At 43.8% G+C, this 27,041-nt stretch overlaps 1 protein-coding gene across 1 annotated transcript in view; it reads right to left on the reverse strand.

Annotated features, from left to right (window-relative positions):
* LOC137377151 (zinc finger protein 761-like) overlaps positions 1-21,219 on the reverse strand; it is a 54,792-nt gene extending 33,573 nt beyond the window's left edge. Inside the window, exons 1-6 of the mRNA XM_068046527.1 lie at positions 21,101-21,219; positions 12,409-12,532; positions 9,560-9,831; positions 9,106-9,164; positions 7,463-7,734; positions 4,302-4,412 (exon numbers count right to left, since the gene is read on the reverse strand). Of these exons, the coding sequence (XP_067902628.1) occupies positions 4,302-4,412; positions 7,463-7,734; positions 9,106-9,164; positions 9,560-9,831; positions 12,409-12,511 (817 nt within the window). The 5' untranslated portion in view covers positions 12,512-12,532; positions 21,101-21,219. The remainder of the gene's footprint in view (positions 1-4,301; positions 4,413-7,462; positions 7,735-9,105; positions 9,165-9,559; positions 9,832-12,408; positions 12,533-21,100) is intronic.
* Positions 21,220-27,041: the final 5,822 nt, after the last annotated feature.

Consider the following 27,041-nt stretch of genomic DNA (forward strand, 5'->3'; position numbering starts at 1 on the left):
GCCTGGTATGGAGGGCGCTAGCTATGAAGAGAGGTTGAGCAGATTAGGATTATTTTCCTTAGAAAGACGGAGGTTGAGGGGGTACCTGATTGAAGTGTACAAAATCATGAGAGGTATAGACAGGGTGGATAGCAAGAAGCTTTTTCCCAGAGTGGGGGATTCAATTACTAGGGGTCACGAGTTCAAAGTGAGAGGGGAAAAGTTTAGGGGGGATATGCGTGGAAAGTTCTTTACGCAGAAGGTGGTGGGTGCCTGGAACGCGTTGCCAGCGGAGGTGGTAGACGCGGGCACGATAGCGTCTTTTAAGATGTATCTAGACAGATACATGAATGGGCAGGAAGCAAAGAGATACAGACCCTTAGAAAATAGGCGACATGTTTAGATAGAGGATCTGGATCGGCGCAGGCTTGGAGGGCCGAAGGGCCTGTTCCTGTGCTGTAATTTTCTTTGTTCTTTGTTCTATTATATCTACTGTGTGTGTGTATCAAGTGATTCTCTTGTTAAAAAAAGACTTCCATACAATATTCACATTTAAATTACTACTCGTCACCAATGCTGCCATTTTACCAAGTAACCAATGCACACTTTAAAATTTCTGATGCTCCTGAAGCGATGGGGTGAATAAGATTTTCTTTGTTCTCTAAACTGCCACTGGCAAGATCATTTAAACTACAAAGTGATCTTTTTTTTTTATTCATTCATGGGATGTGGGTGTCACTGGCTATGCCAGCATTTATTGCCCATCCCTAATTGCCCTTCAGAAGGTGGTGGTGAACTGCCTTCTTGAACTGCTGCAGTCCATATGAGGCAAGTACACCAATAGTGCTGTTAGGAAGGGATTTCCAGGATTTTGACCCAGCGACAGTGAAGGAATGGCGACATAGTTCCAAGTCAGGATGGTGTGTGACTTGAACGGGAACTTGCAGGTGGTGATGTTCCCATGCATCTGCTGCCCTTGTCCTTCAAGGTGGAGGTGGTCGCGGGTTTGGAAGGTGCTGTCTAAGGAGCGTTGGTACGTTGCTGCAGTGCATCTTGTAGATGGTACACACTGCTGCCACTGTGTGTCGGTGGTGGAGGGAGTGAATGTTTGTGGATGGGGTGCCAATCAAGCGGGCTGCTTTGTCCTGGATGGTGTTGAGCTTCTTGAGTGTTGTTGGAGCTGCACCCATCCAGGCAAGTGGAGAGTATTCCATCACACTCCTGACTTGTGCCTTGTAGATGGTGGACAGCTTTTGGGGAGTCAGGAGATGAGTTAGTCGCCGCAGGATTCCTAGCCTTTGACCTGCTCTTGTAGCCACAGTATTTATATGGCTACTCCAGTTCAGTTTCTGGTCAATGGTAGCCTCTAGGATGTTGATAGTGGGGGATTCAGCGATGGTAATGTCATTGAATGTCAAGGGGAGATGGTTAGATTCTCTCTTGTTGGAGATGGTCATTGCCTGGCACTTGTGCGGCGCGAATGTTACTTGCCACTTATCAGCCCAAGCCTGGATATTGTCCAGGTCTTGCTGCATTTCTACATGGACTGCTTCAGTATTTGAGGAGTCACGAATGGTGCTGAACATTGTGCAATCATCAGCGACCATCCCCACTTCTGACCTTATGATTGAAGGAAGGTCATTGATGAAGCAGCTGAAGATGGTTGACCTTGGACACTACCCTGAAAAACTTCTGCAGTGATGTCCTAGAGCTTAGATGATTGACCTCCAAAAACCACGGCCATCTTCCTTTGTGCTAGGTATGACTCTAACCAGCAGAAAGTTTTCCCCCTGATTCCCATTGACTCCAGTTTTGCTAGGGCTCCTTGATGCCATACTCGGTCAAATGCTGCCTTGATGTCAAGGGCAGTCACTCTCACCTCACCTCTTGAGTTCAGCTCTTTTGTCCATGTTTGAACCAAGGCTGTAATGAGGTCAGGTGCTGAGTGGCCCTGTTGGAACCCAGACCGGGTATCACTCAACAGGTTATTGCTAAGCAAGTGCCGCTTGATGGCACTGTTGGTGACACCTTCCATCACTTTGCTGACGATTGAAAGTAGACTGACGGGGCGGTAGTTGGCCGGGTTGGACTTGTCCTGCTTTTTGTGTACAGGGCATACCTGGGCAATTTTCCACATTGCAGGGTAGATGCCAGTGTTGTAGCTGTACTGGAACAGCTTGGCTAGGGGCACGGCAAGTTATGGAGCACAGGTCTTCAGTACTATTGCCGGAATATTGTCAGGATTTTTTTTTTAGATTAGAGATACAGCACTGAAACAGGCCCTTCGGCCCACCGAGTCTGTGCCGAACATCAACCACCCATTTATACTAATCCTACACTAATCCCATATTCCTACCAAACATCCCCACCTCTCCCTATATTTCCCTACCACCTACCTATACTAGTGACAATTTATAATGGCCAATTTACCTATCAACCTGCAAGTCTTTTGGCTTGTGGGAGGAAACCGGAGCACCCGGAGAAAACCCACGCAGACACAGGGAGAACTTGCAAACTCCACACAGGCAGTACCCGGAATCGAACCCGGGTCCCTGGAGCTGTGAGGCTGCGGTGCTAACCACTGCGCCACCCATAGCCTTTGCAGTATCCAGTGCCTTCAGTCGTTTCTTCACGCAGAGTGAATCGAATTGGCTGAAGTCTGGCATCTGTGATGCTGGGGACTTCAGGAGGGGACCGAGATGGATCAAGAACTTGGCACTTCTGGCTGAAGATTGTTGCAAATGCTTCTGCCTTATCTTTCGCACTACTGTGCCCCATCATTGAGGATGGGGATATTTGTGGAGCCACCTCCTCCAATTAGTTGTTTAATTGTCCACCACCATTTACAGCTGGATGGGTCAGGACTGCAGAGCTTAGATCTGATCCATTGGTTATGGGATCGCTTAACTCTGTCTATTGCATGCTGCTTCTGAAGTTTGGTATGCAAGTAGTCCTGGGTTGTATCTTCACCAGGTTGACACCTCATTTTGAGGTATGCCTGGTACTGCTCCTGGCATGTCCTCCTGCACTCTTCATTGAACCAGGGTTGGTCTCCTGGCTTGGTGGTAATGGTAGAGTGGGGGATATGCCGGGCCATGAGGTTACAGTTTGTGGTTGAGTACAATTCTGTTGCTGTTGATGGTCCACAGCTCCTCATGGATGCCCAGTTTTACATTGCTAGATCTGTTTGAAATCTGTCCAATTTAGCACGGTGATAGTGCCACGTAACACAATGGACGGTATCTTCAACGTGAAGGCGGGACTTCATCTCCACAAGGACCATGTGGTGGTCACTCCTACCAATACAGTCATGGACAGAAGCATCTGCAGCAGGCAGATTGGTGAGGACAAGGTCAAGTATGTTTTTCCCTCGTGCTGGTTCCCCCACCACCTGCCGCAGACCCAGTCTAGCAGCTATGTCCTTTAGTACTCGGCCAGCTCAGTCAGTAGTGGTGCTACCGAGCCACTCTTGGTGATGGATATTGAAGTCCTCCACCCAGAGTACATTTTGTGCCCTTGCCACCCTCAGTGCTTTCTCCAAGTGGTGTTTAACATGGAGGAGTACTGACTGATCAGCTGAGGGAGGGCGGTAGGTGGTAATCAGTAGGAGGTTACCTTGCCCATGTTTGACCTGATGCCATGAGACGTCATGGTGTCCAGAGTCGATGTTGAGGACTCCCAGGGCAACTCCCTCCCTACTGTAGACCACTGTCCTGCCACCTCTGCTGGGTCTGTCCTGCCGGTGGGACAGGACATACCCTGGGATAGTGATTGCAGTGTCTGGAACATTGTCGGTCAGGTATGATTCCGTGAGTATGACTGTCAGGCTGTTGCTTGACTAGTCTGTAGGACAGCTCTCCCAACTTTGGCACAAGCCCCCAGATGTTCGTAAGCAGGATTTTGCAGAGTCAACAGGGCTGGGTTTGCCGTTGTCGTTTCCGGTGCCTAGATCGATGCCGGGTGGTCCGTCCGGTTTCATTCCTTTTTATTGACTTCGTAGTGGTTAGGTACAACTGAGTGGCTTGCTAGGCCATTTCAGAGAGCATCTAAGAGTTAACCACATTGCTGTGGGTCTGGAATCACATGTAGGCCAGGCCAGACCAGGTAAGGGCAGCAGATTTCCTTCCCTAAAGGACATTTGTGAACCAGATGGGTTTTTACAACAATTGACATGGCCATCATTAGACTAGCTTTTAATTCCAGATTTATTAATTAAATTCAAATTCCACCTTCTGCTGTGGTGGGATTCGAACCCATGTCCCCAGATCAATACTCTGGGTTACTAGTCCAGTGATAATACCACTAGGCCACCACTTCCCTACCTCCCTGGGGTGCTTTCATCTGGTCATCATCGTGATGTGCCTGAATTTGTGCAGTATTCCCATAGTCTTGCTCCTCTTCAACTGGATCATGACAATATGATTTTGTGAAATCTAGAAAATTAAACAATAGCTAAAAACACACCAGTGCCAAACAAACAAAGCGCCTTTGGCAGCAATTTCATATTGCAACCTTAAATCACTGCAGTTGAAGTAAGGACTAAAACTTTTCAAGCTTTATCTGACACTTTGTAGGCTTGCTGAATTCCGAAAGAGATTCATGAGGCCAAATCTGTATGTTGCAATCAAGCAAATTTGACATAAGTTGTAGGCAAATTTTTCTAAACAATCTTGTAATCAGGTAAAAAGGAAAACATCTGAAAAGACAAATACCATAAATTTACAATGCACTGAATTTATATAGCACCTTTAACGTAGTAAAACGTCCCAAGGCACTTCACAGGAGCATCATCAAACAAAATTTAGGACGGAAACATCAGGTTTAACCAACCTGCTGAGTTTTTTCTGAATATGAACATGGTGAACACTGAAACACAGTTGCTAATATATTGGAGGTTTTGTGAGAATTTTGACAAGTAATGGCTAAGGTATAAAAGAGCAAAACATGGTGTTGCATAGAAATAAGATTTAAAAAAAAAAGAGAATGGCCATAAACAGAAACTTTACAGGTTGGCAAGAGGTTATAGAGAAGGTATACTGTATTTCATAGAATGAATTCTAGAATGTTACAGCACAGAAACACACCAGTCAACCCTTTAATGTTGTGCCAATGTTTTCTCTGCATGAGGCACCTAGTCTACTCCCACTCTTCTGCTTGCTCCCATACCCTTTCATAGTTCTCTTTTTTTTTTACAAGTAATGATCTAATTTCCTGTACCCCATATGGGCTGTGATTCTACAATGGTTTGTGGTAGAGAATTCCAAATTCAAACCACCCTCTGTGTAACAAGAATGGAATTAGGAAGAGGATAGCAAAACAGATTAAAAATTGATTAGAAAGGGAGAAAAGAGAGAGTAGGAGTTAAAGACAGTTTTTCCAGAGCGGGTGGAAATGGATAAGGGTGTCCTGCAGGCTTTATTTCTGGGGCTACTTCCGTTCAGTATCCATCAACGATCTGTAAATAGGCCTTGAAGGAGCGGTGTCAAAATTTGCAGATGCTACCAAAATAGAAGGTACAGTTTAGTTTAGTTTAGAGATACAGCACTGAAACAGGCCCTTCGGCCCACCGAGTCTGTGCCGACCATCAACCACCCATTTATACTAATCCTACACTAATCCCATATTCCTATCACATCCCCACCTGTCCCTATATTTCCCTACCACCTACCTATACTAGGGGCAATTGCTAATGGCCAATTTACCTATCAACCTTCATTAGTTACAAGACCAAAGGAAAGTGCAAAGAGACATTAGTAAAATGGGGAATAGGCCAAAAAGTGACAGATGGAATTCAATGTCAGCAAGTGTGAGGTGATGCACTTTGCTGTAAAAATAAATAATTACGCTCTAAATGGAAGTAGGTTAAGCATTGTGGAAGAGCAGAGGCCTACTCCTGCTCCTACTTCAATTGTTTGTATTTGGGACCACAGGTTCACAGGATATTAAAAGCAGCATCTCAAGTTATGAGGCCTTGAGAAATCTAATGGAATCCTTGGTTTAATCAGAAGAGATATAGAATACTAAATTCAAGAGCTAATGATAAACCCATATACAACATTAGGACCTCAGTCAGTATGCTGTACTGGGCTCCTATTGGGCACTACAGAAAGGTATATTGACGTTTTCGAGAGCGATGCTGCCAGGTATGAGGAAATACAAATAGAAACAAAGACTTGAAAAATGAGGTATATTTTCATTATATCAACACCAGATTAGAGGCAATACAAGTAATTACAAATTATAAAAGGATGGGAGAAGATAGATAAAAGCAGATTGATTTCAGTAATTAAGGGGTCTCGAGCAAAGGGCCATAGATACAAGCTAACATGCAAGATTTAGAACAAAGGACAGGAGAAACATCTTTACACAGAATTATGAAGCTATGAATTTACTTCCAAGATTAGTGGTTCAGATACAAACTGTATCAACATTCAAGATTCGCTTGGATATGCAGATGAATGGACATGGGAACAGGGTGGGTGAATACAAGTAGGACTATTTACTTTTTTTATGGGATGTGGATGCCGCTGGCTAGGCCAGCATTTATTGCCCATCCCTAATTATGCTCAAGAAGGTGGTGGTGAGTTGCCTTCTTGAACCGCTGCAGTCATATGGGGTAGTTACACCCACAGTGCTGTCAGGAAGGGAATTCCAGGATTTTAACACAGTGACAGTGAAGGAACTGAGATATAGTTCTAATCAGGATGGTGTGTGGTTTGGAGGGGAACTTGCAAATGGTGGCGTTCCCATGCATCTGCTGCCCTTATCCTTCTAGGTGGTAGAGGTCGCGGGTTTGGAAGGTTCTGTCTAAGGAGCCATGGTGCGTTGTTGCATGGAGCGTAAACACCAATGCAAACTGGAAGAGTTGAATGGCTTGTTCCCACTTGTGACTTCAATGATTTATTCTAACGTCCCCTTTAATTTTTTTCTAGTCATATTAAATTTGTGCTTTCTCTCACTATCACCATATCAACACAGGGAAAATAATTAGGAGCAACGAGTATATGGTAAACGGAACACCATGCTGATCAGAAGAGATCTATAGCAGTTAAGCTTATACAGTTCTGAGCAATAGTCCTTAATTCTAGTAAAAAAGGCAAGTAAGGTACTGGGTTGCAATTGCAGGCTGATGGGAGTATAAATTTAAAGAGGTTTTATTATTGCTCTATACAAAGTGTTCTGCAGATCTCATCTGGATTATCGTGTGCAGCACTGTCACCATGGGGAATATATTAGTGCTCAAGGGACAGTGCAGGCAGGCAACAAAGACGATTCTGAATCTCAGGAATTTAAGTTATGGAATAAGCTTAAAATAACAGATTATATACAATGGAAAGTTTTTGAGATTAGTAATGGAACTGACCAAACTGATCTGAGCAACCGTTTTACTGTGGTGAAGGATTCATAAGTCAGAGAAAACAATTTTAAAAATGAGAAAATGATGAAATGAGAAAGAAAGTCAGAAGCAACTTTTTCCGCCCACCTTCGTCTGTCTCTTTCTCAGTTTTTGTTCCTGGTTTCTGTTGCAGAGAATATTCCCCAGTCGCCTCTATTCTGTTGTATGTACAAATTTTACCATGTTTCCCTGTGAGCGATCTGCTTTTATGCATAGGCCTGTTTAGTTCTTCATCCCCGTGCCAGATGAATAGTTCATGTGCTGGTTCAATTGATCGACACACTCTGTAATAGATCTTTCCACTACACTGGGAAAGGGTCAGATTTTTCTCTTCTGGTGTCTTGGCAAGATTCACAAACCTGCATAAAGTACAGTATCTTTTTATCACATGGGTCACATTTCAATATTTCCTTGTCATCAGAAAAGTATTCTACCTATTTTATCTTCTACCTGTACACTGGTGCAGTATTTCTTCTGCTCACACTTACCCAACAAACATATAATATTGAAAGGCTCATTATCTAGTAGCAAAGGGCTGAAAATCTTGCGTGCTACTTTATAGCAGGGAAATAGAAAGAAAATAATCAATGCAGAGTCTGATTGTACACTTGGAAAGTAGTGATGAATTCATGGTGTAGCAATAGTTTTGGCCACTGGAGGCTATGGCAACATCTACATAACTTACCAAGCAGGACAAGACCCAAGTACAGTAGTACAGTGCTGTGTGGACTGGCCTTGTTCATGATCAAAGTGTTAATGCTCAAAACATACCAACTGCAGCTGACAGGGTGGGGCCAGTGAGTTTCCCTCTATTCCTTGAGCCTCAGCAGGTGACAGGAAATGTGTTAAGAGCAGCAGAGATGTGATTCTCCCTCCCCTTTTCCTTCCTTATCGTGAGGGTGCACCAACCTCATTCTCAACTATTTTCGGACCAAATTGCTGAGAATGGAAACTCTGCCAGGTGTGAACTTCAATTGTGTGCCACCACTGCAACTGAAAAGTATTTTTATTGATAAACAATTAGATAGTTCCTATCTGCTTCTTCAAAAGACGAAGTCTTTTCAGTGAGCAGCTGAGCTGTAAAACTAGTAAAGTTTGTGATTCGATCCATGGCTTGTGTGAGTTCGCTGGTCTAAGTAGGGGCATATGTGGGGTGCTACAATTGGTCTCAGTGCCTCTAGATCGGAGAAGGGAAAGTTGACCAAGGTTGCCGCTGATCAGTATCCAGTCACTCCTGAAATGGCACATGTGCAGTTTGGGCAAGGACAGGTTTGGGCTGAGTTGTGATTGGCTTCCCATGACTGAGTAACTTGCAGACATTCTGCTTTCACGATCTGCATGTTAATAACGATCACTAGGCTGAGGTACTGGCTAACCACCAGAAAGAAAGAAAATTCTTTAGGACAGGAAGGAAAGGGAGAAAAAAAAAACCTGAAGAATATTCATTAAATCTAGCAGAATTTAAAGGAAGCCAGGAGCATATTTATGGGCTAAAGTAAACAGTTGCTTTGGAAAACTTAACAGAGAAGCAGAATAAACCAGTAAACTGCAATAGTTAGTCAGTAAAGCCAGGAAATATACTCCCTTAAAGGAATAAAACCAGAGATCTAAAAATGGAGAACATGCTTTTGGGGAAATCCATATTATTTGCAGGACAAGCAGAAAATTGAAATTGCAAAATGAAGCATTAAATACACTGTGTGATAAAGAGGGTTTAACTGTTAACTCACCTCATCCAGTTGGATTTAGATTCAAAGGTACCCGGTTTGTCGAAATTTCTCTCCTGCACCTGTGAATTGAAAATTTTATTTCTTTTTTTACACCCACGTATTTATAATGGAAGATACACGCTTTGACGAACAGGACATCTAATGTATTTCGAGCACTTTTTTTTTTTTACCATCAACACGGTAGGGATTCCTGTCTTTTAACAAGTCTCCGGCTGCATTTTATGACCTAAATATGTAACAAAAAAGGATGAACTTGAAAAGCAATACCTGGCTACATACTGTACTTGTAACCTATTTATTGCATACTAGCTGCTGTTGAATAAAATAGCCATTATAATGCAGTAAGCTCATTGTGCTACCTGCCAAAGAATCATGTTTGATGAAAAAATTCTATGGAATGGAAATGGGGAATTGGCAATAATAAAAATATGAACAAAAAATAAGATATGCATACCATCTGGGAATATAGCTTTTCCATGGAACCTTGTTCAACTGCAATCTGGCCTTCATATGGTCCAAATAGCACACCTTTAGGTATGGCCTTTGCAGTGCACCATACTCCAAGCCCTCCATCTCGATTCCCTGATGGTCCCACTGCAAGCCCATGAGGAATGGTGTAAAATGCTCTCGAAGGGGTGTCAATCTCAACAGGCGTGTCCATGACAAACACCGGTGGTTCATGGGCAACACAGCCACCCACAAAATACTCCTGGTAGTCTTCGCAGACTAAGATAAACAAAAAAAGACTTTACCTTATGGAGCAGCTTGTGTGAAAGAACTAAACAATCCTCAAAGAGTTGTCCCCAATAAAAAAATTTTAACCAAAGGTAAAGACAAAATCTGTTTATTTAACTTGTACACAAATATCTATAAATTATGAAATAGCTTATACTCAAAGCTGAAGGGCACCTCCATCAAAGCTAGGTGAGCAGCCTAAGCCACATTTTGCTACCTTGCAAACTGAAGAAATACCATGTGGAAATCAGCAGCTTTGGGAGGCAGAAAATACAGAAAAGCAAGACATATAGTAATTACAAATAAGTATTGCTGAAAATAGGGACATGTTGTCGAAGCTTTTTGTCTTGCACTCATCAGGACAATCCGCAAGAACACCAAATGTAAGGAAAAACAACAATTTATAGTTTATGAGGAAAGAGTGCTGATTGGTTGGTAGAGGCGTTGCCATGGAGAATGCACCAGTTCATGGTGACTGACAGTTAATTGCCAAGCTTTGTTTAAAATTTAAACCAGGCAGCTTGACTCTGATAGGGCAATGCCTTGACCAGAGGAATGAACAAGCGAATGGCTGTCACTTATTTTGTTCAGCTGAAACAGGCTCAATGTTTGTACATGTTCTTTCTGTCTGCAAAGTACAAAAAACCTACCTTCATTTGGCAATACAGGCATGGGGATTCTTACAGTGCCAAGAACTATAAGATTGGCCTTATCGGCAACCTCATAAATAGGGCCCAAGCCATTTGCTCACTATGCAAGCTTGATGCTGAAATAGGGCGAATCAAAGGCATCCTGCATGACAATGGCTACCCTGATCAGATCATTTCTCACTGTATATTGTGCAAACTTATGAATAGGCCTAAGGCCATCATTTTTGGCCCTGAAAAGTGCCCAGTCTACCTTAAATTACCCTGGAAGGCTAATGTATCCCAAAAATTTGAGCAACAGGTGAAGCTAGCTGTTTCACGTTGCTACTGCATAGTAGCAACACATGTGGTGTTCACTAACAGGATGCTGCCATCAAGCCAAAAAGACATTCTGCCGATCACACAAATGAGTAATGCGATATATGAATTTCAATGCCATTGTGATGCTGGGTACAAAGGCCATACGTCCCAAAGACTGGTGGATCGTATCAAACAACATGTCCCTTCCGCTGTTCGCAATGGGCAAGGTACAGGCCGTACCCAACCAGCCTGTGCTTGCAAAACTCAAAACACAGTGTCCAACATTAGATGTGATTCTGTGATTGGATAACATTTGCTAAATAATCCTGAGTGCGTGAAAAATTACGCTGACAACCAATTTAAAATTGTCAGTAGGGCTCACAGTGTGGTGCATTTTCACGTACTGGAAGCTACATATATTAATACACAGTTCCCTGTTCTTTGCAGACAGAATGAACATGTACAAACATTGCACATGTTTTAGCTTAACAAAATGAGTGACAGCCATTCGCTGGTTCATTTCTCAGGGCAATGCCTTGACCAGAGGCAAGCTGTCTGGTTTAAATTTCAAACAAAGCTTGGCAGTTAACTGTCAGTCACCATAAACTGGTGCATTCTCCATGGCAATGCCTCTACCAATCAGGGTTTACTTGCCAACCAATCAGCACTCTCTTCTCATACAGTATAAAGTTGTTGTTTCCCCTTACATTGGTATTCTTGCAGATTGTCCTAATGAGTGCAAGGCGCAAAGATTCAACAACATGTCTCTATTTTCAGCAATACTCAAGTTCTGTACTACCAAACAACGAATTACAAATAAAGTATCCAATTGTGTAGTGCTGCTCATATGTCGTTCAGGACCTGTGATACAGATTACTGCAACCCAGTTGCAGCTTAAATAAATTGTGGTTCACATCAGAGCAAATGTACTGAAGCAATACATCACATGACCGACAAGTAAAATCGTTCATATTCAAAAATACAGGCCTCAGAGATTTGTAATAACATATTGCAAAAGCATGTTTTTAACAAGGTGTATATGCAGAAAGGGTAGGAGAATGGGATGTCTGGGCAGATTTAGATGAAGTCTTTGACCAAATATAAAGAGAAAATTGTTGGTTACAGAACCAAGGTGGGTAGATGGAATTAGGAACAGATCAGCTGTGATCTAATTGAATGGTGGCACAGCCTCGAGGGACTGAATGGCTTACTCTTGTTCTTACATTCCCTAGGACAATGCAAATGCTGTAATTGGATGCTTTGCATCAGTCTTCACTCCAATAGATGATAATCAGTTATCATTTACATTCTAACTGTCAAAGTAAATGCAGATGTAATCTTGGATTGAATAAAAGCGTCTCAAAACAGATTGGGCTGCTGGTCCTGTCAGCATTCAACCAAGGATGTTCAACGAAAACTTGAAGTGATTACTGGGTTGCTAGTTCGTAATCAATTACTTTTTCTACCTGTCTATATTTGAAGGTTTCAGGTAGCAGTTTTGCACTGCGATGCGCACATGAAGGAAGACCTTAATAATGCAATTTTTTGGGAAATCCTAATGATGTAACAAAAACTGAATTCAGTTTAACACAGCAATTGTCCAAAATGAAGATTTACTTACAAAAGTTAACATTTTCACTTCTGTTTTTTAGACGAGCGCTGCTGTCGTTTGTTAGCTCCCTCAGGGCTGCCACCTGCATCCCCTCAGACTTGTTTGAGTCCATATTTCCATTAACTATCACTTCCTACAAGAACAAAATTGAGGTAGTTTAATATAAAGTAAAAGAGGCAGTTAAGTCTCACAGAAACTCAATCACCAGCTGACAAATCAAAAACCTCATAAAAAAACCCAAATATTGATGTCAAAATAGTGACATGGCTAATAATACACGCTGTTATTTAAGTGCAAAGGCCGCAGCAATTTCAAGCAAAGGCAGATAAATGACTACAAGCAGAAATCCAAATGTTGTCGTCAGAGATGTGCCATTCTGGTGTTTGTGAAATAGGCATCTCGCTGTCCCCTTCAAATACATTGACTAGCGTGAGGTTCCTGTGCTTGCATGGTAGATACAAAGTAAAGTCTCCACAGAAAATTAAGTCATTCCCAGTCTAAATACCACATCCAGTTGTGAATGGTGGTGGAGAATTAAACATTAGGAGGTGGCGGCTCCACAAATATCCACATCGTCAATGATGGGGGAGTCCAGCACATCAGTGCAAAAGTCAAGACTGAAGCATTTGCAACCATCTTCAGCCAGAAGTGCCGAATGGATGATCCATCTTGGCCTCCCCCCACCGAGGACCCCACCAGCACAGATGCCAGTCTTCAACCAATTTGATTCACTCAAGACATCACTGCAGGAGGTCCTCAGGGTAGTGTCCTAGGCCCAACCATCTTCAGCTGCTTCAATGACCTTCCCTCCATCACAAGGTCAGAAGTGAGATGTTTGCTGATGACTGCACAATGTTCAGCACCATTCGCGACTCCTCAGATACTGAAGCAGTCCGTGTCCATATGCACTAACACCTGGACAACATTCAGGCTTGGGCTGATAAGTGGCAAGTTACATTCACGCCACAGAAATATCAGGCAATGACGATCTCAAACAAGAGAGAATCCAACCATCTCCCCTTGACAGTCAATGGCATTAGAATCGCTGAATCCCCCACTATCAACATCCTGGGAGTTACCATTGACCGTAAACTGAACTGGACCAGCCATATAGGTACTGTGGCTACAAGAGCAGATCAGAGGCTGGGAATTCTGTGGCGAGTAACTCTCCACCTGACTCCCCAAAGCCTCTCCACCATTTACAAGGCACAAATCAGGAGTGTGATGGAATACTCTCCACTTTTCTGGATGAGTGCAGCTCCAACAACACGCAAGAGGCTTCACACCATCCAGGACAAAGCAGCCCGCTTGATTGGCAACCCATCCACCACCTTCAACATTCATTCCACCACAGACGCACAGCAGCAGTACATAGCACCTACAAGATGCACTGCAGCATCTCACCAAGCCTCATTCGACAGCACCTTCCAAATCCACGACCTAAGGGCAGCAGATGCACGGGAACACCATTGCCCGCAAGTTCCCCTCCAAGCCACACACCATCTTGACTTGGAACTATATCATCATTCCTTCAAAGTCACTGGGTCAAAATCCTGGAACTCCCTTCCTAACAGCACTGTTGGTTTACCTACACCACATGGACCGCAGCAGTTCAAGAAAGCTCACCACCACCTTCCCAAGGGCAATTAGAGATGGGCGATAAATGCTAGCCAGCGACACCCACATCCCATGAAAGAATAACAAAAAGATGTGTTAATTACAACATCAGCGCAGAGCAGCACCTGATCTTTCGATGAGGTACTCTACAGCCTTGCGGACTCAACCTTGAATTCAACAATTTCAGAGCATGACTGGCCTTTTGTTATTTTTTCAATTTTTATTATTTTATTTTACTTTATTTTTTAACCATGTGCCTGTTTTTCATGTGGACACAAAGGTTGGTGGAGTTGCGGATAATGATGAGGATTGTCAGAAGATACAGCAGGATATAGATCGGTTGGAGACTTGGGCGGAGAAATGGCAGATGGAGTTTAATCCGGACAAATGTGAGGTAATGCATTTTGGAAGGTCTAATGCAGGTGGGAGGTATGCAGTAAATGGCAGAACCCTTAGGAGTATTGACAGGCAGAGAGATCTGGGCGTACAGGTCCACAGGTCACTGAAAGTGGCAACACAGGTGGATAAGGTAGTCAAGAAGGCATACGGCATGCTTGCCTTCATCAGTCGGGGCATAGAGTATAAAAATTGGCAAGTCATGTTGCAGCTGTACAGAACCTTAGTTAGGCCACACTTAGAATATTGCGTGCAATTCTGGTTGCCACACTACCAGAAGGACGTGGAAGCTTTGGAGAAGGTACAGAGGCGGTTTACCAGGATGTTGCCTGGTCTGGAGGACATTAGCTATGAGGAGAGGTTGGAAAAACTCGGATTGTTTTCACTGGAACGACGGAGGTGGAGGGGCGACATGATAGAGGTTTACAAAGTTATGAGCGGCATGGACAGAGTGGATAGTCAGAAGCTTTTTCCCAGGGTGGAAGAGTCAGCTACTAGGGGACATAGGTTTAAGGTGCGAGGGGCAAAGTTTAGAGGGGATGTGCGAGGCAAGTATTTTACACAGAGGGTGGTGAGTGCCTGGAACTTGCTGCCAGGGGAGGTGGTGGAAGCAGATACGATAGCGACGTTTTAGAGAAATCTTGACAAATATATGAATAGGAAGGGAATAGAGGGATATGGGCCCCGGAAGTGCAGAAGGTGTTAGTTTAGGCAGGCATCAAGATCGGTGCAGGCTTGGAGGGCCGAATGGCCTGTTCCTGTGCTGTACTGTTCTTTGCACAGAGCTCCGCATTATTCTGCCATTAACACTTTTGCTGGACTAATGCTTTGTCTTTCACCAAAAGCATTAACATGCTCTTTGCCTTTGTCCCATGACGGCTTTGTTATTTAATCTCTCCTGCCCTATCACATACCTTCCCTTTTGTTCTCTTCCCCACCAACAGCCCCACCTCCCTTCACTTGCTTAAAACCTAATTCTTTTCTAACCTTTGCCAGTTCTGATGAAAGGTCACAGAACTGAAATGTTAACTCTGCTTCTCTCCCCAGATACTGCCTGACCTGCTGAGTATTTCCAGCATCTGCAGTATTTTGCTTTTATTTAAGTGTTAATTACTGCCAGTCAACCTTTTTAGCACTGAAAATTACAAGTGTGGAATCTCAATCCTCCAAATTTTAATTGAAGATATGAAAAAGAATTTTTTTACTTTTGTTTTTTGTTTACTTTTTTCTCTTTTAATCTAATCGTTCTTGTCCTCTCTTTAACGCTCTTTCTGTACTTGATTTGAAATTGAATTCACCATTCTAAGTTACATTTCCTCGTTGAGACGTTGCGTGGATATATTCACAATCCTTCAAACTGATTGGTTTAGGAGATACAAAGTTGTTTGCTTGCTCACTCAGATCCTAGATGTCCTGCAAAGGGTGCCGCGCTGTTTCCATTTCACATTTCTAGCAACTTTCCCCGCAAAATATCATGGAGATTAAACGGGCAAGGGAAAGTCTAATGAATGGTGGGCACCATTCATTGACCAGTTACAGGAATGTTTGGGCCAATGAATTTCAACTTTTGTGGCCATAAAGCAGCTTGGAGTCCTGGCTGGTTATGACCTTATTTTGTTTACAAATTGTCCTGGAGCATCAGGACTGGGTTCCAGTCAGGGGTGTGAAACATGTTGATTCCCCACTACACATATGATTGGACAGACCTGCTGTGTCATCTCAATGCATGTTTTCTGCAACATACCAGCTTTAGTTCTAATCAACTGGAAATTCTCCTGTCGAGAGAAGTTATAGGGGTTTTAAAAACAAAATGGTGCTTTTAAGGATTGAGTACTTTGGGTTTGATTTTTTCCCAGATAGGGAAGCTTCAAAGCATTTTGACGCAGAACTAACCTTTTCGAAAGAATACAGGAGGCAGAAACATCTAATTCCGTTGGCTACCTGACGACACAAGAGAGATACTCTTAAGTAGATGGATTAAAGTAAATAGTTTTATCTGTGCTTTGATAATTCTCATTTAACAAAAAGATTTCTTTATATTGTGAGATTTATATGTAGAAAATGTCTCGAAATTTACTTAACTCTGAATGGAACCAAGTATATTGCTCCTTTCTGTGTGTTGGTGCATCAGAAAAAATACTCCAGTCCATTTCCCTGCTCTGTTACTGTTAATGCAAAAATATGCTGCTGGGGAGGCAGTCACTTTTTTTACGCAATGAGTTGTTACGATCTGGAGTCCATTGCCTAAAAAGGTGGAGGAACCAGGTTCAATAGCAACTTTCAAAAGGTAATTTGATCTCCACTTAAAAAGGAAAAATTTACAAGGCTATAGGAAAAAAGAGGAGGGAAAGGGATTAATTGGTAGCTCTTTCAGAGAGCTAGCCCAGGCACAATGGATGACTGGCCTCCTCCTGTGAAGTAAGATTCTATATCACAGTCAATCATGAGCTTTGGACAGTGGTATAAATTAAAGATTATTGGAGATTTTACATTCCATTTGCAACAAGCAAACTTTGCCTATACATATGGCAAATCCTTCAGTATTGACAACTGAAATGGCCCTTCCATTAACAATAGACTGCATAGCCATTATCCCAAAATGATCCTATGTGAAATGTTAGTGTCACAAAAATGTGCTTGATGTAAAATGATGATTTTTAATCCACTAGCTGGAAACCCGAATTGAATTAGAAAAAAAAAAAGAGACTAAAGGTGACTTGAGCTCGCAGCTAAAGATAGCTACCCCAATTTGCATTACTGGACCCCCCACAATCCAATCCATTGAGACACCATGTCTGCAAAGACCCATCAAGGAGAATGACCAAGGGAATCTGGGAAATGACCTGAGTGAACCACATATCCTGTCCCCATTTGCAACGCATTAAGGCAATCACTTGAGATATTCAACTGGCAGAGACAAACTAAACCTAATCACATGAGCAATGGGACCCTAGCCGAGAGGGGGTTCCCAGACATGAACTCTTCAAGCTATAATGGGAATGCCTTAAACCCAATCATTTGAACAATGGGATCCTATCTGTGAGAGGGGGATTCCCAGACATGAACTAATTAAGTTGCAAGGGGGAACACACTAGTAATGAACATGTTTGAATCACACAGTTATGTGACAGGCCCACCCTTCATGTGTTTAAGCTTCTGCTTTCTCTGCAGTAAGGAGACAAGAAGCTGAGACTCTGACGAGAGAAGTCCCTCTTTATCCCCTCTCTCTCCAACCCACCTTGCAAGCTTCAGACCCTATTTGCTGGGACGCCCCTCCTGCAGAAGAGACTCCTTGAAGGAAATCGACCGGAGACAGTAGTGCGGGGTTGAACAGCCAAATCAACCATCTATATCCTTAAACTGGAAACATCAGGACCACTGAGGGAAAGTCACAAGACCACTGAGGTCAGCCTGAAGCCAGCTGAGTCACCAACCTCCACAGACTGTACACCCCTTTTATTGCTCTGCACTCTAATTTGGCCAATCTATCCTTAACCCATAATGTAATCTATTTGTGTTTGTGTGAGAAAGCCAGACCATATTTTATTATTTTACTTAGGTCGGTTTAAGTATAATAAAGCTAACCTCTTTGTTAAACTCAAGAAAACCTGTAGGATTGGTTCTTTCAATGATCACAGTGTGTAAACAGTTAAACACTCTCTGAACTGACAAGTATATCCTTTGCAAAAAAGTAAACCTGTTGCAGTCAAACAAGAAGGGAAAAGAGAGGAACCATTCGATCCCTCCTCACCTGATCATAACAATTGGCAATGAAGAAAATATAATCTGGGCAAAGTAGGGGGAAAAAATGACATTCCGGTAAAGTCCACAAACAAAAATGTAAAATGTTGATCATACACTTAGGGAAATTTATATAGCCTGGATTGATCAATCCCACACTGGAAACATCCAGACACTAGTGAGATTAATCATTCTGATATCTCAATTTGCAGACTGGGGCCAACAAACATTCTCAGTCAATATGGAGGTAATTGAACAAGCTCAGTATTTTGGGTATTTGGAGATTTATATTCCTTACTACAACAACAATGATGCTTGTCATCTGAAATCAGAATCAATGATTGTCTCAGCTGGGAATTCAGAAGATATTAAAGAACAACTTTATGCATTTGTTAAGTTTTCCTGGTATCTTGGAGAACAGATTTATTCCATGCAGCACTATAGGTTCAAGCACTGTTAACAGATCTTAATTTTTAATATCAGACAGTGGAAATGGTAATCACATAAATAAATGCCAATTTCTATTATTACATCTGCCAATGTCCTGGTAACAATTTTGTTAAATGACTAACATTTTTTGTTCAAAGATTGTACTTTTTAAACACTATTCAAAGGATATAGAATGTGGTACTAATAAATAAAAGTATTGATCTATTATTTAAGTCCACAATAAGGCACATATAGTTATTTATACAATCATAATCAAAGAAATTCATAGAATATTGAAACATCTTTTTGCTTGGCATCATGCTCAAAAATTAACATCTGTTATTTCCACTAAACTTATGGCCTCCCCCACACCCCACTCTCACATAAACCTCAAATTTCACTACATATGACACACGTGTAGTATTTTGTGTGTTTCACCAAACATTTTATACAGTGTGCAGACTTTTCAGGGTTCTTACATGCACTTCATTAGACAATGTTAGTGAACCTGCCATATAAAACTCAAGACCATTTCCAAGCCAGGATATTTTTTTCATTTGTTCATGGGATGTGGGCATCGCTGTAAAGCCTGGCTACCTGACCGGAACCAAACTAGACCCAACTATGTGTCGGATTAGCGTCAGGTCAGGTTGAAATTCCGAGTCCAGCATTTGGGCTCAGGTTGGATCGGGTTGGACACTGCTTCCGGGAAGTTACGGGATCAGGCTTACCCACATTTCCCCACAACTCCAGCTGCAGGAATAGCCTGCTGCCGGAACAGATGAAGGAGATTCGTGTTGGGTCAGGCACGAAAAAAAATTAAAGGGCTCAGGTCAGATTGGCTGTGGTTGTGTCGGGCCCGGGTCGGATTTTAATTTTATACCCGAGCCAGGCTTTACGTTGCTGGCTTGGCTAGCATTTGTTGCCCATCCTTAATTGCCCACTGGAGGCATTTAAGAGTCAACCACATTGCTGTGGGTCTGGAGTCACATGTAGGCCAGACCAGGTAAGGACAACAGATTTCCTTCCCTAAAGCCACTGTTTGTACAACAATCGACAATGGTTTCATGGTCACCATTAGGCTAACTTTTAATTCCAGATTTATGAATTAGATTCAAATTTCATCATCTGCAGTGGTGGTATTCAAACCCATGTTCCCAGACCATTAGCTTAAGTATCTGGATTACTGGTCCAGTAACATTACCACTACACCACCACCTCCCCATCTTGTAAATGATTCAAAGAATGATTAAAAATAAATAAGCTATTACAATACAAGTTGTTTGTCATCCCAATAACAAAGAATGAAAATTTCAAATATCGAGTTCTGATTATTTTGCCAATGACATATAGCAATATTGCATTTAAATGCAACTTCAAAGGCCTGAAGTGAAAGAAGATCTTCATTCAAGTGACATCACATTATGTCAGAATTACATCCCAAAGCACCTCACATCTAATTAATTACTTCTGAGTGTAGTCACTATTGTTCTGCAGATAAATATGGCAGCCAACTTGCAGCAAATTTCAAAAAGGTTTGATTGGCCACTTTGATCTGTTTCTGGTTGAAGGAGGAATGTTTACTAGGTCAGCGAGAATATTCCATGCCCTTCTTCAAATCATGCCACGGATCTCTTCCAAGTAACCAGTCCGACAGGGCCTTAATTTAACATCTCATCTGAATGATGAGCAAATCTTGACAATGCATCTTGGTATTGTAATATAGTATTAGCCCACATTACATCCCCAAGTACAGGAGTAGGGTTTGAACCTCGAACCTTCAGAGTGAGACAAGAGGGTTCCCAGCTCAGCCAAGCTGATAGCCAAAATAATTAAGAAAAAAAATTACACCAGTCAAATCTGTTTTTAGACAAAATGATAGCCGTAATTATAAGTGGGAAGGTGCATATGTGGATACCAAATGAGAACAGGTCAAAATAGACTAAAATGCCCAACACCATTAAAAGTATTACAAAACTCTCTCCCCCAAAAAGGCTGTGGACTGTAGAGGATAAGTGCAGTGCTCCTGTTGCTATGAATCTGCAGCCTTGGCCTTGTGGACCTCAATTCTACACAACTGTATGAATCTGGCTGCCTCCAGTACTGACCTACAATGACCAGCCCAGCCCTGAGCTAAAATACTAAGGTCCTTGTCCATCCATCACAGTGGCTGTAGACACCAAGTAGCACAACTATATGCACACACCCAATCCCCCTTCTAACACACCCTTCCATTTCCCCCATCTCCATCCACCCCCTCTCCATCCCCCTCCGGACATTGCACACCGCAACCGCCCAGGTGTTGCACAACAGGCCTCACGTCAATCAAACACACACAAACAGACAGACAGAGCACCGGCGCACCATACGTCACCTCCCTACGCTGAGAAGCCGCCTCCTACACATGCGCAGTTCCGGCCACTCAGCCAGAGAGGGAGAAGGAAAAAAAAGGAAGTCGCGACGTCACAAAGCCTGCTAGCAGTTCCCAACCAATGGAAACACCCTCGCGGCGTCTGACCTGGCGGCGTGCACGTGACCTTGCGCGCTCACGTGTCCAACGTTTCCCCCCCCCCCCCGCCTCCCGCGCCGCGCCCGCATGCGCGCTGGCGGGCCAGGGCAGGGCTTGGGGGTGGGGGACCTCCTCCAACGCGCAGGCGCGGGCGGCAGTGGGCGGGGCTCCACTCCGAAGCATGTGGCGGGCCGGTAGGCGTGAGCTGGGCTGAGTCGTTTATAGCCGTTTTAAAGGCTCCTTCAACTCAGTTTGTGCAGCCTCAGCGAACAAATGTTGCTGTCACTGAAAAAATAACTGCGATAGTGGAGATCTGACATAAAAGGAGAAAAATACTCAAAAAGACGTGTATATAACCATCTCCAGGGTAGTTAGGCATGTGCAACAAATACTGGCCTTGGCAGCGACATCGACATCCCATGGAGGAATAACAAAAATGCCATTTGTAACCTCAGGATGGACCAAAGTGCTTTACAGCCAATGAACCAATGACACACTTTTGAAGGTTTTAAGTTTATGGAGGGTGGAAAATGGGAAGCTGGCCAGAAGAGCATTGCAAATCTCACAGTTGTAGGAAACGAGGCAGCCAATTTGTGCACAGCAAGCTCCCACAAACATCAATGTGATAATGACCAGATAATCTATTTTTGTGATATTGGTTGAGGGATAACTATTGCCCCAAGGCATCGGAGATAATTTCCATTCTGAAGAAGGGTCACTGACCTGAAATGTTAACTCTGCTTCTCCCTCCACAGATGCTGCCAGACCTGCTGAGTATTTCCAGCATTTCTTGTTTTTATATCGGAGATAACTCGGATGGTGATGGCAAACACGAGGGGACATAGCTTTAAGTTGAGGGGTGATAGATATAGGACAGATGTCAGAGGTAGTTTCTTTACTCAGAGAGTAGTAGGGGCGTGGAACGCCCTGCCTGCAACAGTAGTAGACTCGCCAACTTTAAGGGCATTTAAGTGGTCATTGGATAGACATATGGATGAAAATGGAATAGTGTAGGTCAGATGGTTTCACAGGTCGGCGCAACATCGAGGGCCGAAGGGCCCGTACTGCGCTGTAATGTTCTAATTCTAATAACTCCCCTGCCTTTCTTTGAAATAGTGTTACATCCACCAGCGAGGGCAGGCTGGGCTTGGATTTACCCTCTCATCCGAAAGACAGCACCTCCAACTGTGCAGCACTCCCTCAGTACTGCACAGGAGTGTCAGCCTTGATTTTTGTGCTGGTCTCAGCAAGTCAGGCAGCATCTGTGGAGAATGAAACTGAGTTAACATTTCAGGTCCAGTGACTGTTCGTCACAACAGGATATAAGAGATGTAACAGGATCTAAGCACATACAGATGCAGGGAGGTAGGCTGGGGTGAGGAAGAGGCAGAACAAAAGGAAAGATCTAATATAGAGAGGCCCTGCAGGGCAAATGGAACTTGGTGCCAGCTAGATGATGGACAGCAGCATTATGGAGGAGCTCAAGTTTATGGTGGGTGGAAAATAGGAAGCTGGCCAGAAGAGCATTGCAAACGTCAAGCCTAGAGGGAACAAGGGATTCAGCAGTAGATAATCTGAGACAGGTTTGGACTCGGGCAATGTTACGGAGGTGGAAGTAGGTGAACTTGGTGATGGCGTGAATACGTTGTCGGAAGCTTATCTCGGTCAAACACTACGCCTAGGTTGGAAATGGTCTGTTTCAGCCTCAGATAGTTGCCATGGAGAGGGATGGAGTCGGTGGCTACTGGACGAAGTTTGTGGCAGGGACAGAAGACATTGGCTTCGGTCTTCCCAATATTTAGTTGGAGGAAATTTCTGCCCTTTCAGTTCTGGATGTTAGACAAGTAACATGACAAATCAGAGGCAGTGGAGGGATTGAGAGAGGTGGTGGTGAGGTGGAGCTGGGTGTCGACAACGTATACATGGAATCTTATTGTTGTGCTTTTGTATGATGTTACTGAGGGGTGACAGATAGTTGAGAAATAGGAGGGAGGCAAGGATAGATTCTTGGAGAACTCTAGAGGTAGTGGTGCAGGAGAGGGAAGAGAAGCTATTGCAGTTGATTCTCTGGCTACGACCAGACAGATAAGGATAGAACCAGGGAAAAGCAATTCCACCCATCTCGCCCAACTGCACAACAAGTGGAGAGGTGTTGGAGAATGATGGTGTGATCAATGGGGTCAAAGTCTGCAGACAGGTCAAGAAAGATGAGGAGGGATTGCTTACTGTAGTCAATATCAGATATCATTTATGACTTTGATAAGAGTCATTTCAGTGCCCTGGTAGGGGCAGAAACCTGAATGGAGAACATAAGAAATAGGAGCAGGGGTAGGCCATTTAGCCGCTCAGGGTTCAAGCATGGGGATGGTGCAAAAATGAGCACAGATTGGGGAGGTAACAATACATTCAAGGACAGTGGGGTTGGAGATGGGGAGGTAGTTTGCATGAACATAGGGTCAAGGGTACCTTTGTTGAGGAACTGTAATGACAGCACTTGGGTGGGTGGGGGGGGGGCAGTGGCGGGTGGTGACAGTACCTGAAGAGAAGGAACTGTTAACAATATCAACTAACGTGGGTGCTAGGAAGGGAAGTTGGGTGGTCAGCAGTTGGTATGAATAGGGTTGAGGGAGCAGGAGGTGGGTCAGATAAGGGGAGAGAGGAGAGAAACTAAAGAAAAATCCGAGTTCAGGGCGAGGGCAGGATGGAACCTTTGATCTGGGGGATTAGGGTAAGGGAGAGAATCAGCAGAGGCAGCTGAATGTTTGATCTCAATCATATTAACAAAAAAAGTCCGTGAGCTGTTCGCACTTGTTGGAGGGGGTAGGGAAGAGTGTTTTAAGAAGATGGTTTCTGGTGGAGCAGAGAAGCTGTGGGTTACCTTTGCATTCCAATATAATTCTGAAATAATGAAGTGTTTTGGCAAAGGAAAGCAGGACCCGGTATTGCTTTTTGTGGTCCTATTAGATCTGGCGATGAGTAGCCAGTTGTCAGCCATATCCGTTCAAGTCTGCGTCCCAGAGGGAACGACCAGGGTGTGAGAGAGAAATTGTTTTAATGATCCAAGGACATCAAAGGTGGAGGTGAGGATGTGATTGCACAGATCTGTAGCTGCAGAATTGTGGTGATGGATGGAAGGCCAAAGCCTAGACAGTTGGAATTTGTCATTGTAAGTGACTTGGGGGAAGTGATTTTTCTAGGGTGGACACTGAAGGAATTGGGCTTGGGAGGAGAAGGGGGATGTGAGTGGAAAGGGATACAAGGAAATGATCAGAAATGACCTTATCTGTTACACAATGGGAGTAGAGAGGCCACAAGAGATGACAAGGTCAAGAAGGTGGTTGTGAATATATGTAGGGGAGTTTATGTGGAGGGAGACATTAAGGGAGGATAGGAGGGTGGTGAACTCATGCTCTTCCTTTTCTTTATGGTAAGTGAAAGCGCATCAAAAAATCATATATGTCAATAAAATGAAAAAGTCATTCTTCTTAAAACAAAAGGTTTTCAAAATACAACTAATATAGTTCTGTGTACAGACACAAGTCAAAAAAGCTGATAATAAAGATGCACATCTCTGCCTTGGTAATATTTTGAGCGAGCTAGAGAAAAACAGAACACTTTACTTCAAAAGTACAGTTGATTCTGCTCAGCTCTCTTTAAGTGGCCTACTGTAGCAGATCCTCTTTTGGAGTATGTTTTCCTTTCCCAGTTATGAATTTACAAGTTAGTAAGCTTTGGGCCAACCATCAAGAAGATCGCTCCCCTCAAATCTAAATCAGGGGACATAATCACTGACCAACACAAACAAATGGACCGCTGGGTTGAGCACTACCTAGAACTGTACTCCAGGGAGAATGTTGTCACTGAGACTGCCCTCAATGCAGCCCAGCCTCTACCAGTCATGGATGAGCTGGACATACAGCCAACCAAGTCGGAACTCAGTGATGCCATTGATTCTCTAGCCAGCGGAAAAGCCCCTGGGAAGGACAGCATTACCCCTGAAATAATCAAGAGTGCCAAGCCTGCTATACTCTCAGCACTACATGAACTGCTTTGCCTGTGCTGGGATGAGGGAGCAGTACCCCAGGACATGCGCGATGCCAATATCATCACCCTCTATAAAAACAAAGGTGACCGCGGTGACTGCAACAACTACCGTGGAATCTCCCTACTCAGCATAGTGGGGAAAGTCTTTGCTCGAGTCGCTCTAAACAGGCTCCAGTAACTGGCCGAGCGTGTCTACCGTGAGGCACAGTGTGGCTTTCGTGCAGAGAGATCGACCGTTGACATGTTGTTCTCCCTTCGTCAGATACAGGAGAAATGCCGTGAACAACAGATGCCCCTCTACATTGCTTTCATTGATCTCACCAAAGCCTTTGACCTCGTCAGCAGACGTGGTCTCTTCAGACTACTAGAAAAGATTGGAAGCCCACCAAAGCTACTAAGTATCATCACCTCATTCCATGACAATATGAAAGGCACAATTCAACATGGTGGCTCCTCATCAGAGCCCTTTCCTATCCTGAGTGGCGTGCAACAGGGCTGTGTTCTCGCACCCACACTTATTGGGATTTTCTTCTCCCTGCTGCTTTCACATGCGTTCAAGTCCTCTGAAGAAGGAACTTTCCTCCACACAAGATCAGGGGGCAGGTTGTTCAACCTTGCCCGTCTAAGAGCGAAGTCCAAAGTACGGAAAGTCCTCATCAGGGAACTCCTCTTTGCTGACGATGCTGCTTTCACATCTCACACTGAAGAGTGCCTGCAGAGTCTCATCGACAGGTTTGCGGCTGCCTGCGATGAATTTGGCCTAACCATCAGCCTCAAGAAAACGAACATCATGGGGCAGGACGTCAGAAATGCTCCATCCATCAATATTGGCGACCACGCACTGGAAGTGGTTCAAGAGTTCACCTACCTAGGCTCAACTATCACCAGTAACCTGTCTCTAGATGCAGAAATCAACAAGCGCATGGGAAAGGCTTCCACTGCTATGTCCAGACTGGCCAAGAAAGTGTGGGAAAATGGTGCACTGACACGGAACACAAAAGTCCGAGTGTATCAGGCCTGTGTCCTCAGTACCTTGCTCTATGGCAGCGAGGCCTGGACAACGTATGTCAGCCGAGCGACGTCTCAATTCATTCCATCTTCGCTGCCTCCGGACAATACTTGGCATCAGGTGGCAGGACCGTATCTCCAACACAGAAGTCCTCGAGGCGGCCAACATCCCCAGCTTATACACACTACTGAGTCAGCAGCGCTTGAGATGGCTTGGCCATGTGAGCCGCATGGAAGATGGCAGGATCCCCAAAGACACATTGTGCAGCGAGCTCGCCACTGTGTTCAGACCCACCGGCCGTCCATGTCTCCGCTTTAAAGACGTCTGCAAACGCGACATGAAATCCTGTGACATTGATCACAAGTCGTGGGAGTCAGTTGCCAGCGTTCGCCAGAGCTGGCGGGCAGCCATAAAGACGGGACTGAAGTGTGGCGAGTCGAAGAGACTTAGTAGTTGGCAGGAAAAAAGACAGAAGCGCAAGGGGAGAGCCAACTGTGTAACAGCCCCGACAAACAAATTTCTCTGCAGCACCTATGGAAGAGCCTGTCACTCTAGAATTGGCCTTTATAGCCACTCCAGGCGCTGCTTCACAAACCACTGACCACCTCCAGGCGCTTATCCATTGTCTCTTGAGATAAGCTTTGAGAGAACACTGCATGTATGATAGTCTGTACGTGAAATAACCCCCAATAATAATTTTGTTCTCCCATCAACAGTTGACTGAGTTCTTTACCCTGTTGCAATATAAGACTTGCTGACTATTAAAATGGAATTTTTATAGTACACCAACTGCAAATGCAACATTTATTTGGCAGCGGTGGACGGGGATCAGTATCCTATCTTACTGCCAATAAGAATGAGAATAGGTAAATGCATGTGATCAACACTTTATATATT

This window comes from Heterodontus francisci, chromosome 14, assembly GCF_036365525.1.
Source record: "Heterodontus francisci isolate sHetFra1 chromosome 14, sHetFra1.hap1, whole genome shotgun sequence".
Lineage (NCBI taxonomy): Eukaryota > Metazoa > Chordata > Chondrichthyes > Heterodontiformes > Heterodontidae > Heterodontus > Heterodontus francisci.